The sequence below is a fragment of the Nerophis lumbriciformis genome, linkage group LG07 (assembly GCF_033978685.3).
Source record: "Nerophis lumbriciformis linkage group LG07, RoL_Nlum_v2.1, whole genome shotgun sequence".
Lineage (NCBI taxonomy): Eukaryota > Metazoa > Chordata > Actinopteri > Syngnathiformes > Syngnathidae > Nerophis > Nerophis lumbriciformis.
In genome coordinates, this window is record NC_084554.2 from 10,788,892 (window position 1) to 10,806,347 (window position 17,456).

Below are 17,456 nucleotides of genomic sequence, written 5' to 3' on the forward strand. Positions count from 1 at the left end.
GTTTTCGTCGGTTTCGCTTGCATACGGTTCAAACCGATATGGCTCAATAGCTTCAGTTTCTTCTTCAATTTCGTTTTCGCTACCTGCCTCCACACTACAACCATCCGTTTCAATACATGCGTAATCTGTTGAATCGCTTAAGCCGCTGAAATCCGAGTCTGAATCCGAGCTAATGTCGCTATAGCTTGCTGTTCTATGCGCCATGTTTGTTTGAGTTGGCATCACTATGTGACGTCACAGGAAAATGGACGGGTGTTTATAACGATGGTTAAAATCAGGCACTTTGAAGCTTTTTTTAGGGATATTGCGTGATGGGTAAAATTTTGAAAAAAACTTCGAAAAATAAAATAAGCCACTGGGAACTGATTTTTAATGGTTTTAACCCTTCTGAAATTGTGATAATGTTCCCCTTTAATGACATGCAGTACCAAGAACGACCTTTTTACATGTTAAAATGCAAAAAAATAAAATAAAATGTGTCTTGTCTCTAATAAGAATTGTGAACGATAGGCAAAATTCCCCAAAAAGTGCAATTCCCCTTTAAGCTCCCACACCGTTTCAAAAGTACTGATTTGGTTGGCACTGGTACCAGAGAATATGTAATTACGATACCTAAAGCTTTTGGCTGCTCTGCCCCATGTTGTTTGAACACCTTTGTAATAAATAACTTACTTTTTCTTAGCTATGTGTGTGTGACAGTGTTAATTTTGACAGCAACAAAACTAAATATGATTGGATTTCATTATGGTCACCATTTTCGTCCTGTTTTTATTCTTGGACTAAAAAGTTAATTTTGTCAATGTGCATTTGTTTTAATTAGTTCACGTCTTATTTTATTCATGGGAAATTAGGTCGTTGACGACCGCTAAGACATAAAACATTAGTCAAGGAAATGAACACTGGTGTGTATGAGTGTTGTTGTGCATGCATGTACTCACTGAGGTAGAAGAAATTTCCAGGCAGGGAGTTATGGTTCATATTATTGTAGGTTAGATCCAAAACTTCAAGTGCTGGCAAGGAACCAAAGCCTCTAGGCAAGTTGCAAAGGCGGTTCATTCTGTGTAGAAATCAACATATGAGCCAATGCTTTGACAAAGACAGTAAACTATCCAAGTAAAAATGAGGACAGAGTGTAACCTGTACTGCTGAACACAAAATATTTGGCAAAATAATAACCTCTAATGCAGGGGTGTCAAACTCGTTTTCATTGAGGGCCACATCGCAATTATGGTTGCCCTCAGAGGGCCGCATTTAACAATGAGTAATATATGAATATACATGTGTATATATATATAATACATTAACACATTTTTTTTTGTAAATTTTACTTAAAAATCTGGCAGCTCAGTCACCGGAATTTTACAGTAAAAGCAGTGGGTTTTTTACAGCATATTAAAAAATGGAATGGAATGGAGAAACAATACCACTGTTTTTAGCGGTAAAATTCAAGCAACAGAGCTGCCAGTTTTGTTTTGTTTTTACCGTAAATTTTTGTTGTTTTAATGGTTTTTTTTTGTTTGTTTTTTAATGTTTTAGTGTCTTACTGTATATGGAAAAAAACAGTACCAAAGTTGATTTTATGGTAAAAAACTCAGTCGGCGGAATTTAACTGTAAAATCTATTGTCAATTTTACAGTCTACAATTTGATGGATAGTTTGTTTTGAAATCATAAGTAAAGCAGATATTTAAGCACAGTATCTATGTTTATTTTAACAAAAACTTATTTATATATATATATATATATATAATATTTTGATTTTGATAATATTGAATTTGAAAAGATATGCAATTGCATGCAGTACATGATTTTTAATGTCAAAAGGGAAAGGATGAATATTTTTAGTAAGAAAATATTTCATTAACGCATATTATTTCCAGGCTTTCGCGGGCCACATAAAATAATGTGGCGAGCCAGATTTGGCCCCCGGGCCTTGAGTTTGACACCTGTGCTCTAATGTGTTGCTGCTGCAACTAGTTTTCTGACAAATGTACTACACCGGCGATCCATACTTGCTTTGGGGGCCACATCTCCAAAAAGCTAAGGATCGGGGGGCCGGACATCTCCCTTCACTATTACTTTCATTTTTCTATAGTCCGGAGAACCAGAGAACCAGTGTCCTCTACAGTAGACATTGAGTGATTTTGGTCTATTTATTTTGTCAGTTACAAGAGAGCTCTGCTGCTTTTAAGTGCCTACTTCAAAAAAGCTGGTCTCTCTATGACAGCACTCCAGTGTTTTTTAAGAAACTGCTGCAAAAATGTGAGTCTCTCATGAGTTTTTTGTACTGAACACGAGGGCCACCAGTTGAATAGCCCAAATGGTGAAAAGGAGAGGACCTAAAATGGAACCCTTAGGAACCCTAACACATACTTGCCAACCCTCCCGGATTTTCCGGGAGACTACCGAAATTCGGCGCCTCTCCCGAAAACCTCCCGGGACAAATTTTCTCCTGAAAATCTCCCGAAATTCAGGCGGACTCAGATCCATGAGGACCTGAGTCCGCAAACCCACAATATAAACAGCATACCTGCCCAATCACGTTATAACTGTAGAATGATGGAGGGCGAGTTCTTGGTTTCTTATGTGGGTTTATTGTTAGGCAGTTTCATTAACGTCCTCCCAGCGCGGCAACAACACCACAACAACAGCAGTCACGTTTTTGTATACCGTAAAGCAGTTCGTCTGCCGTAAACAGCAATGTTGTGACACTCTTAAACAGGACAATACTGCCATCTAGTGCATTTGATGAAAGCACTTTTGTGCGTGCCACACATCAATGCATCATCAGAGAGGGTGTTCAGCATGGGTCGAAAAATAGTGACAGAGAATAGAACAAGGATGGACAATTCAACCCTTAACTCAACAATGAATAGATGAGTGTTATGTGTGTGTGTATATGTGTAAATAAATGAACACTGAAATTCAAGTATTTATTTTATACATATACATATACATACATATATATATATATATGTCTTAATAAGGTTATCCAAAAAATAGTGCTCGATACCGTAGTAGAGCGCAATATATGTATGTGTGGGAAAAAAAATCACAAGACTATTTCATCTCTACAGGCCTGTTTCATGAGGGGGGGTACCCTCAATCATCAGGGGATTTTAATGGGAGCATTTGCATACCATGGTTTGTATAGGGCACAGAGTGGGTGGGTACAGGCTGGCGTAGGGGCGTGGTGATTGGCTCATGTGTTACCTAGGAGGTGTTTCCGTCTATGGCGGCATGCTGTTACAATTTCGCTGCGCTTGTTGAGGGATGACAGGTCTGGACGGTAAATAATAAACAGTTTCTCTTTCAAGCATAGGTTGCATCTTTTATTACCACTATTGTAAGGTGTGCTGGATGCAAGAATTTGCCATGTTATTGAATATTCAACATTATTGTCTTTGAGGTCCCAAATGTGTTTGCTGAGTTCTGTGGTATTTCGCAGGTTTTGGTTCCTGAAAGAAGCCTTGTGATTGTTCCATCTGGTTTTGAATTCTCCCTCGGTTAATCCTACATATGTGTCGGATGTGTTAACGTCCTTGCGTATTACCTTAGATTGGTAGACAACTGATGTTTGTAAGCACCCCCCGTCGAGAGGGCAATCAGGTTTCTTTCGACAGTTACAGCCTTTGTTGGTTTTGGAGTCGCTCTGTCCGGGGGCCGACGGCTCATTTGCAATTGTTTTGTTGTGGTTTGAGATGATTTGTCGTATATTGTTTATGCAGCTGTAGCTCAATTTAATGTTGTTCTTGTTGAATACTTTTCTTAGGGTGTTGTCTTTGGGAAAGTGTTTGTCAATCAGATTGAGGAATTTGTGTCCAATGTTAGTTGAGACGTTTTTGCTGTATGGGGGGTTGCACCAGATGATGTCGTTTCGTTTTCTGTTCTTTTTTGGCTGGTTTCCTGGCGTGGGTTCATAGGTGAGGGTGAAATTGTATCCGCTTTCATCAAGGGCTTTTTGGTACGGGGGGGTTGCTTGGTCCAATTCAGCTTTGCTAGATGACAGCATCGATAGCCTTTTATTGATTCCGGTAGGTATTCTTTTCGTGGTGGTGGGTGGGTGGTTGCTGTCATGGTGCACGTATTGGAGTGTTGTGTTGGGTTTCGTGAATGGTTGGTAGCTGTTATTTCTCAGGTTGAAAGTGACGTCAAGGAAGTTGACGGTTTGCTTGTTGGCTTCAATCGTGATCCGTAGGCCGTTCTCTTTGAAAATTTGGCATATGCGCTTCTTGGTATTCTCGCTGCTCCTTGGCGAGGCGCGACACACTGCCAGTCCGTCATCACGGTAAATATCAAGGTTCAGATTGAGGCTAGCGAGCTGGGAGAGGAGGAAACTCCCAACGAGTTCACACGTTTCTGCTCCGTCAAAACTTCCCATAGTGACGTCAAATGTTGCTTCAATCGTGATCCGTAATATATATATATATATATATATATATATATATATATATTTATTTTATTATATATATATATATATATATATATATATATATATATATATATATAATAAAATAAATATACATATATATACATATATATATATTAAAAAAAAAATATATATATATATATATATATAGCTAGAATTCACTGAACGTCAAGTATTTCCTATATATATATATATATATATATATATATACATATATATATATATATATATATATATATAGGAAATACTTGACTTGGTGAATTCTAGCTGTAAATATACTCCTCCTCTTTTAGCCACGCCCCCAGCCACGCCCCCGTCCCACCCCGACCACACACATTGGATATTGGACCATTCCACCACCACCTCCACCACCAGCACCCCCCACCACTGCGAGGAACAAGCGGTAGAAAATAGATGGATGGATGGACTCACGACACAGAATGTAGTACACACCTTTAGGGACTGACAAGTAAATCTGTACATTTCGAGCAAGACTGTTTAAAAAAACATGCTATCATCAAGGAAAACATCTTAGACTTAGAAAATAATTGCCCATTTGTCTAATAATTATACGATATTGAATATGTTTGGATTACATGTATGCTAGCAAGTCTTTTAAGCATTTAGGGCACAACCCATTTGTAATCATATGATCAGATTTGAACACTATTATGTGTACATATTTTTAACCCTTCCCAAATATTACTACAGTATTATTAAATTACTTAAATTTTTTCATGCTGTTATGGCACATTTAGATCTGGCAGAGGCATTCGACACTTGTGAACACAAATTTTAACATCTCGTCTTAAAGGCATTGTGCGAAAGTGGTTCAAATCGTATCTGACAGACAGGTTTTTCGCTGTCAACCTTGGACATTTTTCTTCTAAAATAAAAAAAAGGCCTATCGATCAATTTCGGGTCTGGTATTATTATCCCTTTACATGCTGCCACTGAGATCAATTAAAAAACCCAACATTAAATCCCTTTCATTTCTTTGCCTAAGTGTGTTTTGGCAGTGTGACATACCCAAGATTAAGGTATTTCAACTTCTGAAGACTACTAATTTGAGTTGGCAGCTCTTCAATCTGGTTGTTGAACATGTTCAGGACCTCCAGATTTTTCAGCTCTGAGATGTTAGCAGGAACCACTGGAAAAGAAAAACAAATAAAAAACATGAATAAATTGTATTATTTACACAGACATGGAGAATGGCAAATACCCAGTGTCACCCATACATTCATTTACTTTTGGGGGCCTGCCAAAAATAAATTTAGGGCCCCCACAGGTTAAAAAACCCAAAACAAATCCACCTTCCTGGTGATATACAGTAGGTGCTTCCATCTCCTGGCAATCATGACTCAAAACATTGACACCATTATTTGTCTTAAAATTAGAGTTTAGGTTTGAGCAACAGACAAATGTTGTCCCCTACCACAAGTTATCTGCTAACAATACCTACCGTATTTTTCGGACTATAAGTCGCAGTTTTTTTCATAGTTTGGCCGGGGGTGCGACTTATACTCAGGAGCGACTTATGTGTGAAATGATTAACACATTACTGTAAAATATCAAATAATATTATTTATCTCATTCACGTAAGAGACTAGACGTATAAGATTTCATGGGATTTAGTGATTAGGAGTGACAGATTGTTTGGTAAACGTATAGCATGTTCTATATGTTATAGTTATTTGAATGACTCTTACCATAATATGTTACGTTAACATACCAGTTGGTTATTTATGCCTCATATAACGTACACTTATTCAGCCTGTTGTTCACTATTCTTTATTTATTTTAAATTGCCTTTCAAATATCTATTCTTGGTGTTGGCTTTTATCAAATGAATTACCCCCAAAAATGTGACTTATACTCCAGTGCGACTTATATATGTTTTTTTCCTTCTTTATTATGTATTTTCGGCCAGTGCAACTTATACTTCGGAGTGACTTATACTCCGAAAAATACGGTAATCACTTTTGCTTTGGTTGATGCACTTGGCCGAGTAAACCCAACAACCTGCCTTTCAGAACCACAATAAAGAGGCAGCAGTTTTAAATATTTTAAACGACATCAGGTGGAATTTAGATAATAAAAAGCTTACAGAGTTGGTTCTGCTGGATCTAAGCGCCACTTTTAATACAGTAGATCAGTCGAGTTTTGACAAAATGAAAGGATTTTAAGTGCACCTTATAGTCGGGAAAATATGGTAGTTGTTCTTTTTTTCCGTTTTTGGGTCTTGAAAAAAAATATTTAAAAACCAGCTGTTACTTTTGGTTTTATTTTTGATACATTAATGCAGTGTTTTTCAACCACTGTGCCGCGGCACACTAGTGTGCCGTGAGATCCAGGCTGGTGTGCCGTGGAAGATTATCTAATTTCACCTATTTGGGTTAAAAATATTTTTGGCAAACGAGTAAGTATAGCCTGCAAATTATGTGTTGTTGAGTGTCGGTGCTGTCTAGAGCTCGGCAGAGGACCCGTGTAATACTCTTCCATTTCAGTAGGTGGCAGCCGGTAGCTAATGCTTTGTAGATGTCGGAAACAGCGGGAGGCAGTGTGCAGGTAAAAAGGTGTCTATTGCTTAAACCAAAAATAAACAAAAAGGCATTGGAGCTTAGGGAAGGCTATGCAGAACAAAACTAAAACTGAACTGGCTACAAAGTAAACAACAATAGAATGCTGGATGACAGCAAAGACTTACTGTGGAGCAAAGACTTACTGTGGAGCCAAGACGGCGTCCACAAAGTACATCCGAACATGACATGACAATCAACAATGTCCCCACAAAAGGATAAAAACAACTGAAATATTCTTGATTGCTAAAACAAAGCAGGTGCGGGGAATAGCGCTCAAAGGAAGACATGAAACTGCTACAGGAAAGTACCAAAAAAAGAGAAAAAGCCAATAAAATAGGAGCGCAAGACAAGAACTAAAGCACTACACACAGGAAAACAGCAAAAAACTCAAAATAAGTCACGGCGTGGTGTGACAGGTCGTGACAGTACACCTACTTTGAGACAAGAGCTATATTGATGCACGGTTGGTTCCGGTTTAAAGTCATATCCAACAATTGCGGCTTTTTACTGTCAACTGAGTTTCGTTTTTTAATGATTTCTGCTGGTGGTGTGCCTCCGGATTTTTTTAACGCAAAAAATGTGCCTTGGCTCAAAAAAGGTTGAAAAACACTGCATTAATGAACGAACATTACACCGACTCATTTGCAGAAGAATAGCCAATTAGTAAGTTGTTCAATAGCTGCAGCCCTTCATCAAAATTAAAATAATAAAAAAGAACATTGCATTCAACATACTTAAAATCATTTTAGGTGGCTTACCTGTGAGCTTGTTGTGGCTGAGGACCAACTGAGTGATGTTGGACAAAGTGACTGAGAAGACAAGGAACAAACAATGAGCTTTTTAATTTCTTAACAAAGGCTGCGGGGGGACTGATCACATGATTAGTGAGACCAAACATAGTAAATGTTGCAATGTTTTTGTGGTAAAATACCCGAGTTTGTCAATCAAATTTTCCAGAGAAGAAAAATATTTTGTCAATGTGTCATGATTAAACTGGCATTAAAAACCCCTAAAGGCTTAGTTGGCCACATGCGTGGACAGCACCTTTTAGCTCTTATTTCCAAAATTGTGTACACTACTGAAACGGGGTCTTGTGTGCTTATGTGGACACTTATACTGCCATCTGGTGGTGTCAGAAGAGTATAACATACAATGGAATTTGAGGGGGAAAAAAGTGTAAAAATAAGAATTAGCATGTCACTAAACATGAAGTACACGTTTGTTACTTATGGACTAAGTACATCATATCAAAAGATGATTCTTAGTTTTTATTCTAATTAGGGTACAATAAGCCCAAATAGCAAAGAGAAATAAAAAAAGCATGTAAACAAACAGCTTGGGCCTTAAGAGGTTAAAGACATTCAGAATAGATAACGCGTAAGAGCACAATAATTGCATAATGATTTTAAAAATCCTGAATCCAAACACCGATCCATATCACCCCAAAAATATAATCACTTGTTTCCGATCTAATTTCTGACATTTCATGAAAGTTTCATCAAAATCCTCTGATAACTTTTTGAGCTACTGCATATTGCTAACTACTAAGCACTAACTCACAAACAAAGAGACAAACCCCAGCAAATAAGTAACCTTTTTACAAGCAGGAAATAGGGATAGGCCTAAAATCTATATTGCGATATATATTGTGGCCTCCTGCGATAACAATATATTATTTGGAATCTAAATGACAATACAACCATTTCAAAATGGGTTACAAAAGGCTCCTAATTTGGCTGCTGACATGCTGTAATTATTATACGCTGGCAGTGATGGGAAAGCTACTTGGAAAATGGAGCAAGCTAAGCTACAAGTTACTCTCAATTAAATATAGCTAAGCTATCCCCAGAGATTGTAGCAAGCTACACAACAAGCTCCACGGCAAAAGTAGCTTGCAACATCAAAGCTACTGTATATGACCCCCAGTATGACATGCATTAAGCTACAGACTCCCATTTAACAGCATTTCTATCTATGGGCCCACATGTATAATATCAATGTTAATTAATGTAACTGAGAGTGTGCAAATGGACCCAATAATAGTCCATTACTATTAACTATCTGTCATTTAGCTGGGGACACCCTACAACAGGGGTGTCAAACTCATTTTAGATCGGGGGCCACATGGAGAAAATCTACTCCCAAGTGGGCCTGACTGGTAAAATCACGGCACAATAACTTAAAAATAAAGACAACTTCAAATTATTTTCTTTGTTTAAAAATAGAACAAGCACATTATGAAAATGTACAAATCATGTTTTTTTTTTTACAATTACATGTTGCGGTTAATAGTAGTGATGTCCGATAATATCGGATATTATCGGCCGATAAATGCTTTAAAATGTAATATCGGAAATTATCGGTATCAAAATTATCGGTATCGGTTTCAAAAAGTAAAATGTATGACTTTTTAAAACGCCGCTGTGTACACGGACGTAGGGAGAAGTACAGAGCGCCAATAAACCTTGAAGGCACTGCCTTTGCGTGCCGGCCCAGTCACATAATATCTACGGCTCTACACACACACAAGTGAATGCAAGGCGCACTTGATCAACAGCCAAACAGGTCACACTGAGGGTGGCCGTATAAACAACTTTAACACTGTTACAAACATGCGCCACACTGTGAACCAACACCAAACAAGAATGACAAACACATTTCGGGAGAACATCTGCACCGTAACACAACACAAACACAAAAGAACAAATAACCAGAACCCCTTGCAGCACTAACTCTTCCGGGACGCTACAATATACACACCCAGCTACCCCCCCAACCCTGCCCACCTCAACCTCCTCATGCTCTCTCAGGGAGAGCATGTCCAAAATTCCAAGCTGCTGTTTTGAGGCATGTTAAAAAAAATAATGCACTTATTAACTTCCATAATAAATATAGCAGTGCCATGTTGGCACTTTTTTCCATAACTTGAGATGAAGTTGTTCTCTTTTTTTTGGAAAACCTTGTTACATTGTTTAATGCATCCAGCAGGGCATCACAACAAAATTAGGCATAATAATGTGTTAATTCCACAACTGCATATATCGGTATCAGTAATTAAGAGTTGGAAAATATCGGAATATCGGATATCGGTAAAAAAAAGCCATTATCGGACATCTGTAGTTAATAGTATTCTATCTTTATTTGTCGTTATTTATACTTTCTGAATAAATTATGTGATAATGTTCATCAGTCAACTCATTGGTGTTAATTTTCAATCTATCAAGACAAAAAAATAATATCAACATCCAATTACAGTCTTGTTCACGAGTGGGGGAAGAGTGGATCGTGAGATCGACAGGCGGATCGGTGCGGCGTCTTCAGTAATGCGGACGCTGTATCGATCCGTTGTGGTGAAGAAGGAGCTGAGCCGGAAGGCAAAGCTCTCAATTTACCGGTCGATCTACGTTCCCATCCTCACCTATGGTCATGAGCTTTGGGTCATGACTGAAAGGACAGGATCACGGGTACAAGCGGCCGAAATGAGTTTCCTCCGCCGGGTGGCGGGGCTCTCCCTTAGAGATAGGGTGAGAAGCTCTGTCATTCGGGGGGAGCTCAAAGTAAAGCCGCTGCTCCTCCACATCGAGAGGAGCCAGATGAGGTGGTTCGGGCATCTGGTCAGGATGCCACCCGAACGCCTCCCTAGGAAGGTGTTTCGGGCACGTCCGACCGGTAGGAGGCCACGGGGAAGACCCAGGACACGTTGGGAAGACTATCTCTCCCGGCTAGCCTGGGAACGCCTCGGGATCCCCCGGGAGGAGCTGGACGAAGTGGCTGGGGAGAGGGAAGTCTGGGCTTCCCTGCTTAAGCTGCTGCCCCCGTGACCCGACCTCGGATAAGCGGAAGAAGATGGATGGATGGATGGCAATTACAGGATGGTATTTATGTAGTTTGCTCATTTTCCTCGACTGGTGCACTAATGTGCTTTTTTATTTTATTTTTTTACATATGTAGCATAATCTACAACGACACAAATAACTGCTATTGCGACATCTAGTGGACACATTTAGAACAGCAGTTTCTTTCATTCAAAAATTCGGCTCATTTTTATACTTAGCAAACTCTTCCAGCGGGCTGGATAAAACCTGTTTGCGGGCCATACGTTTAACACCCCTGCCCTACAACTACCTCTAGGGCGGTGTTTTTCAACCACTGTGCCGCGGCACACTAGTGTGCTGTAAGATCTTGACTGATGGGCCGTGGAAAATTTTGCAATTAATTGTTCTAAGAAATATTTTTTGCAAACCAATAATTATAATCTACAAATACAAAAATGGGTCTAATTTGAGATAAGAGAATTAGTGATGCATGGATGGTTATTTTTTTTTTATGTTTATTTACACAGGAAAGATCCCATTGAGATTAAGAATCTCTTTTTCAAGAGAGTCCTGCACATTCATACACCAGTGTAGGTGCCACTTGGGAGATAGGTGGGCCGTGATTAGGATGGCGGAAGCTGTCATCGAACCTGCAACACTCAAGTTGCTGGCACGGCCGCTCTACCATCCGAGCCACGCCGTCCCAAACGCCGTTACGATTATGGTAGGAATTAATATTGAATTAATATTGAACAATCCCGTCAGGTATTTTATGAGAACCACTTTATATTCTCAATATTGGCTACTGAGGCTCATTTCTTAACATTGTCTGCTAGTGGTGTGCCTCGGGATTTCTTCCAATGAAAAAACGTGCCTTGGCTCAAAAAAGGTTAAAAAAACACTGCTCTAGGGGTCCCCACACCCACTGTATATATTTATTCAGTTTGCCTTTTCTTTGGCCCACCCCTATAATGTTATTCATTTTCTCTGCCTACAGTAAAAAACAGCATCTATCTATATCTTGACAAAAAACAATGACTTGTGTGTTGTTTGGGAACAGTTGGTAATGATTATATGCAGTAAAACTTTTCATGACCTCAACTCACCTTGATGAGTGTTCCTAAATTTGTGTTGGAAGTCTTAGATGAATAGAGCAGTTATAATTTTGGTTTACACAGTAAAGAACTAAAAACTAAGATTTTTGGCATTGTGTTGTCTGAACGCATACATTTGTCTACATATGACCAAGGACACGCATTATTGTGGGTTTTCTGCCCGTACTCTTCCTCACTAAAGGAAAAAAACAAATTTGTAGGAGAGAATCCTTCTGCCATTTACTTTTTTTGAGTGGTCAGCTTGAAGCGTCCCTCTGTCTCCGACTCCCTCGGTTTCGATGACCCTCCTTATCTTCCCTCTGATTGGCCAGTCCGTAATGTTTTGCCCTAACCTTAGCAAATTGTGACTCATCATAGGAACACCAACCAACCATCGTGGATTTTCTCATTAATCCAGGTCATAGTAATTTCTCCTTTTTTGGGCCTGTATTTGCAGTCCATTTTCTCTCTTTGTAGCTTGTAGCTTTGCTACATGTAGCTTTTCACTGCGCATCACTGTATGCTGGGTTTTGTCAGAACTGTTATTAATCCATTTTATAATTTTATGTTATTGTCTGTTTACTTTCTGTTGTAACATGGTTCTATCAACACTTCTGTTAAAACATAATGAGCACTTATTATTCTGTTGTTTGGCTGCTTTACATTAGTTTGGGGTGATAGTACAAATTTGTGTTTCGATCTAATACCAGGTAGTTACAGGGGCAGTATTGATCATACCAATGCTGGTACCTAAAATTTTCAGGATCATTGAATAATTCAATTTCTGACTACAATTATAATCAGACGAAAAAACACAGGATGGCGGTATAACAATATCAGTATTCCTCCTATTGGCTCTGATTTAACTTTTCAACTTATTTTAAAGATCATGAGCTTTGGGTTATGACCGAAAGGACAAGATCACGGGTACAAGCGGCCGAAATGAGTTTCCTCCGCCGGGTGGCGGGGCTCTCCCTTAGAGATAGGGTGAGAAGCTCTGCCATCCGGGAGGAGCTCAAAGTAAAGCCGCTGCTCCTCCACATCGAGAGGAGCCAGATGAGGTGGTTCGGGCATCTGGTCAGGATGCCACCCGAACGCCTCCCTAGGGAGGTGTTTAGGGCACGTCCGACCGGTAGGAGGCCGCGGGGAAGACCCAGGACACGTTGGGAAGACTATGTCTCCCGGCTGGCCTGGGAACGCCTCGGGGTCCCACAGGAAGAACTGGACGAAGTGGCTGGGGAGAGGGAAGTCTGGGCGTCCCTGCTTAGGCTGCTGCCCCCGCGACCCGACCTCGGATAAGCGGAAGAAGATGGATGGATGGATGGATGGAACTTATTTTAAAGAGTTTGTAAAGAATAATGACAAAATATTTTTTGGTAATAATCAGCCCTTTGAGACACTTGTGATTTAGAGCTATATAAATAATCATTGATTGATACTAAGAAATCTCAATCTAATCACTGTAGTATCGATCATATACTGATTCTATACTTGATATTGTTAGTGTCGTTATTTGTATCGATCCACCCACCTTTGTTTACATTCAAGAGCTCTATCTTACGGGGTTAGCATATCCTCCTATGTTGGGTAGTGTAGCATGTTTAGCTAATAATTGTCCTTCAGTGATAATGGTACGTGTAAGAAACAGTAGCTTTATTTGCTCTCTCTCTCTCTCTCTCTCTCTCTCTAAGTCAGACCTACATTGTTTCAATGTCCATTTCTCTGGTGATACAATTGTTGATGACTGAAGTGTTGTTGACAACCATGACAACCAAACCTACCCCCCCCCCCCCCCCCCCCACATCCCGGATTGCAAATAATGTAAATAATTCAATGTATATACTCTGATGATTATCTTGTGTGATGACTGTATTATGATGATAGTATATATCTGATAGTATATATCGTTATCATGAATCAATTTAAGTGGACCCTGACTTAAACAAGTTGAAAAACTTATTCGGGTGTTACCATTTAGTGGTCAATTGTACAGAATATGTACTTCACTGTTCAATCTACTAATAAAAGTCTCAATCAATAAAAAAAAATTGTTTCTTTTAACTTGGACACACACATCTATAACTTTGGCCATTAAAAGCCAGTCATTTCCAGGAGTTATCTCACCTTCTGAGTAACCTCTGATTTACTAATGGGTTCTCATGTTGTAAAAATGCATACTTGCCAACCCTCCCGGATTTTCCGGGAGACCCCCGAAATTCAGCGCCTCTCCCGAAAACCTCCCGGGACAAATTTTCTCCCGAAAATCTCCCGAAATTCAGGCGGACCTGAGTGACGTGTCGACAGCCTGTTTTCACGTCCGCTTTCCCACAATATAACAGCGTGCCTGCCCAATCACGTTATAACTGTAGAATGATGGAGGGCGAGATCTCGGTTTCTTATGTGGGTTTATTGTTAGGCAGTTTCATTAACGTCCTCCCAGCGCGGTAACAACACACAACAACAGCAGTCACGTTTTCGTCTACCGTAAAGCAGTTCGTCTGCCGTAAACAGCAATGTTGTGACACTCAAACAGGACAATACTGCCATCTACTGTACATGCATATGTGACAATAACATCTACAGCTTTTAGAGGGTGCAGTGCACAACTGCGCACACAACAAGGAGAAGAAGCAGAATGCATCATCAGAGAGGGTGTTCAGCATGGTTAGAAAAATAGTGACAGAGAATAGAACAAGGATGGACAATTCAACCCTTAACTCAACAATGAGTAGATGAGTGTTATGTGTGTGTATATGTGTAAATAAATGAACACTGAAATTCAAGTATTTCCCTTTATATATATATATATATATATATATGTGTATAAAGAGAAATACTTGAATTTAGCTATATACATATATATATAGCTAATTATATTATTATATATATAATTAAGCTATATATATATATATATATAGCTAGAATTCACTGAAAGTCAAATGGTAAAATGGTAAATGGGTCGTACTTGTATAGCGCTTTTCTACCTTTTTAAGGAATTCAAAGCGCTTTGACACTATTTTCCACATTCACACATTCACACACTGATGGCGGGAGCTGCCATGCACGGCGCTAACCAGTCCCATCAGGAGCAAGGGTGAAGTGTCTTGCTCAAGGACACAACGGACGTGACTAGGTTGGTAGAAGGTGGGGATTGAACCAGGAACCCTCAGATTATATATATATATATATATATATATATATATATATATGAAATACTTGACTTGGTGAATTCTAGCTGTAAATATACTCCTCCCCTTTTAACCACGCCCCCTGACCATGCCCCCCACCTCCCGAAATCGGAGGTCTCAAGGTTGGCAAGTATGTAAAAATGTGTAGAATAAATTACACTTCAATATTTCTGTCAACGAAGATTTGCTTCAGTCTGCGACACAGTCATTTTGATAGTAGGCTATTATAGCTAATTTAGACACTTACGTCATGTGTTGCCTTCATTATAAGACATATATACGGCTCCAGACAGATTATTTTTTTGTATTTTTGGTCCAATATGGCTCTTTCAACGTTTTGGGTTGCCGACCCCTGGCCTAGGTAATAATGCATTCTTTCAGCATCTATTTGTTTTTGTCACACTTTTTTTCTAAAACGCAGGGGCGTGTCTTAGCACTGAAATAGTTTTTTTAATGCTCAAAACAGTTTTTTCGTAGTTAATGAATAAATGCGTTCTTACACAATCCTGGTACATCCAACATGTTCGAAATGCCTCTGTCGCACATCTCCACTTCTGGGAGGTTTTTTTCTCGAGTCTCGTCTACAATTTTCTTCAGTGACTTGGACATTTTTCTGAGGGCAGAAAGACAAAAATATGTTCAAACTCGCGTCGAGGAAAGTCATCCCAACATTTATCACCATATACAAAAAGTGGGAGTAGTTATTAGGACGCCTTACCTTGGTGAAAGGGAGTGACAAATATAAGACTTCAAGCTCGGGCTGCGCCAGTCTTGTGTATGAAAAGCAACATACCAAAAAAGGGTATAGCGTTCAATACACAGGGAGAGAGCTTTTTCTTCTTTTTCTACATTGGAACTAAGTGACGCTACTGCCACCTTTTGGTTGTTGTCGGAACCACTGCTTTGCCTGCAATGCGTTGCCAGATGGGAAACATACTGTCTGGCAAGCTACTTTGCTCCTTTCCGTCCTATACATCAGTGGTTCTCAACCTTTTTTTCAGTGATGTACCCCCTTGTGAACATTTTTTTAATTCAAGTACCCCCTAATCAGAGCAAAGCATTTTTGGTTGAAAAAAAGAGATAAAGAAGTAAAATACAGCACTATGTCATCAGTTTCTCATTTATTAAATTGTATAACAGTGCAAAATATTGCTCATTTGTAGTGGTCTTTCTTGAACTATTTGGAAAAAAAGATATAAAATAACTAAAATAAACAAGTGATTCAATTATAAATAAAGATTTCTACTCTTAGAAGTAATCATCAAGTTAAAGTGCCCTCTTTGGGGATTGTAATAGAGATCCATCTGGATTCATGAACTTAATTCGAAACATTTCTTCATAAAAAAATAAATCTTTAAAGGGGAACATTATCACAATTTCAGAATTGTTAAAACCATTAAAAATCAGTTCCCAGTGGCTTATTATATTTTTCGACGTTTTTTTCAAAATTTTACCCATCACGCAATATCCCTAAAAAAAGCTTCAAAGTGCCTGATTTTAACCATCGTTATAAACACCCGTCCATTTTCCTGTGACGTCACATAGTGAAGCCAACACAAACAAACATGGCGGAAAGAACAGCAAGCTATAGCGACATTAGCTCGGATTCAGACTCGGATTTCAGAGGCTTAAGCGATTCAACAGATTACGAATGTATTGAAACGGATGGTTGTAGTGTGGAGGCAGGTAGCGAAAACGAAATTGAAGAAGAAACTGAAGCTATTGAGCCATATCGGTTTGAACCGTATGCAAGCGAAACCCACGAAAACGACACGACAGCCAGCGACACGGGAGAAAGCGAGGACGAATTCGGCGATCGCCTTCTAACCAACGATTGGTATGTGTTTGTTTGGCATTAAAGGAAACTAACAACTATGAACTAGGTTTACAGCATATGAAATACATTTGGCAACAACATGCACTTTGAGAGGGCTTCACGGTGGCAGAGGGGTTAGTGCATCTGCCTCACAATACAAAGGTCCTGAGTAGTCTTGGGTTCAATCCCGGGCTCGGGATCTTTCTGTGTGAAGTTTGCATGTCCTCCCCGTGACTGCGTGGGTTCCCTGCGGGTACTCCGGCTTCCTCCCACTTCCAAAGACATGCACCTGGGGATAAGTTGATTGGCAACACTAAATTGGCCCTAGTGTGAGGATGTGAGTGTGAATGTTGTCTGTCTATCTGTGTTGGCCCTGCGATGAGGTGGCGACTTGTCCAGGGTGTACCCCGCCTTCCGCCCGATTGTAGCTGAGATAGGCTCCAGCGCCCCCCGCGACCCCAAAAGGGAATAAGCGGTAGAAAATGGATGGATGGATGGATGCACTTTGAGAGTGCAGACAGCCCAATTTTCAT

At 39.6% G+C, this 17,456-nt stretch overlaps 1 protein-coding gene across 1 annotated transcript in view; it reads right to left on the reverse strand.

Moving 5' to 3' along the window:
• rsu1 (Ras suppressor protein 1) overlaps positions 1-15,942 on the reverse strand; it is a 34,183-nt gene extending 18,241 nt beyond the window's left edge. Inside the window, exons 1-5 of the mRNA XM_061965835.1 lie at positions 15,826-15,942; positions 15,608-15,720; positions 7,769-7,819; positions 5,458-5,578; positions 939-1,057 (exon numbers count right to left, since the gene is read on the reverse strand). Coding sequence (XP_061821819.1) covers positions 939-1,057; positions 5,458-5,578; positions 7,769-7,819; positions 15,608-15,716 — 400 coding nt within the window. The 5' untranslated portion in view covers positions 15,717-15,720; positions 15,826-15,942. The remainder of the gene's footprint in view (positions 1-938; positions 1,058-5,457; positions 5,579-7,768; positions 7,820-15,607; positions 15,721-15,825) is intronic.
• Positions 15,943-17,456: the final 1,514 nt, after the last annotated feature.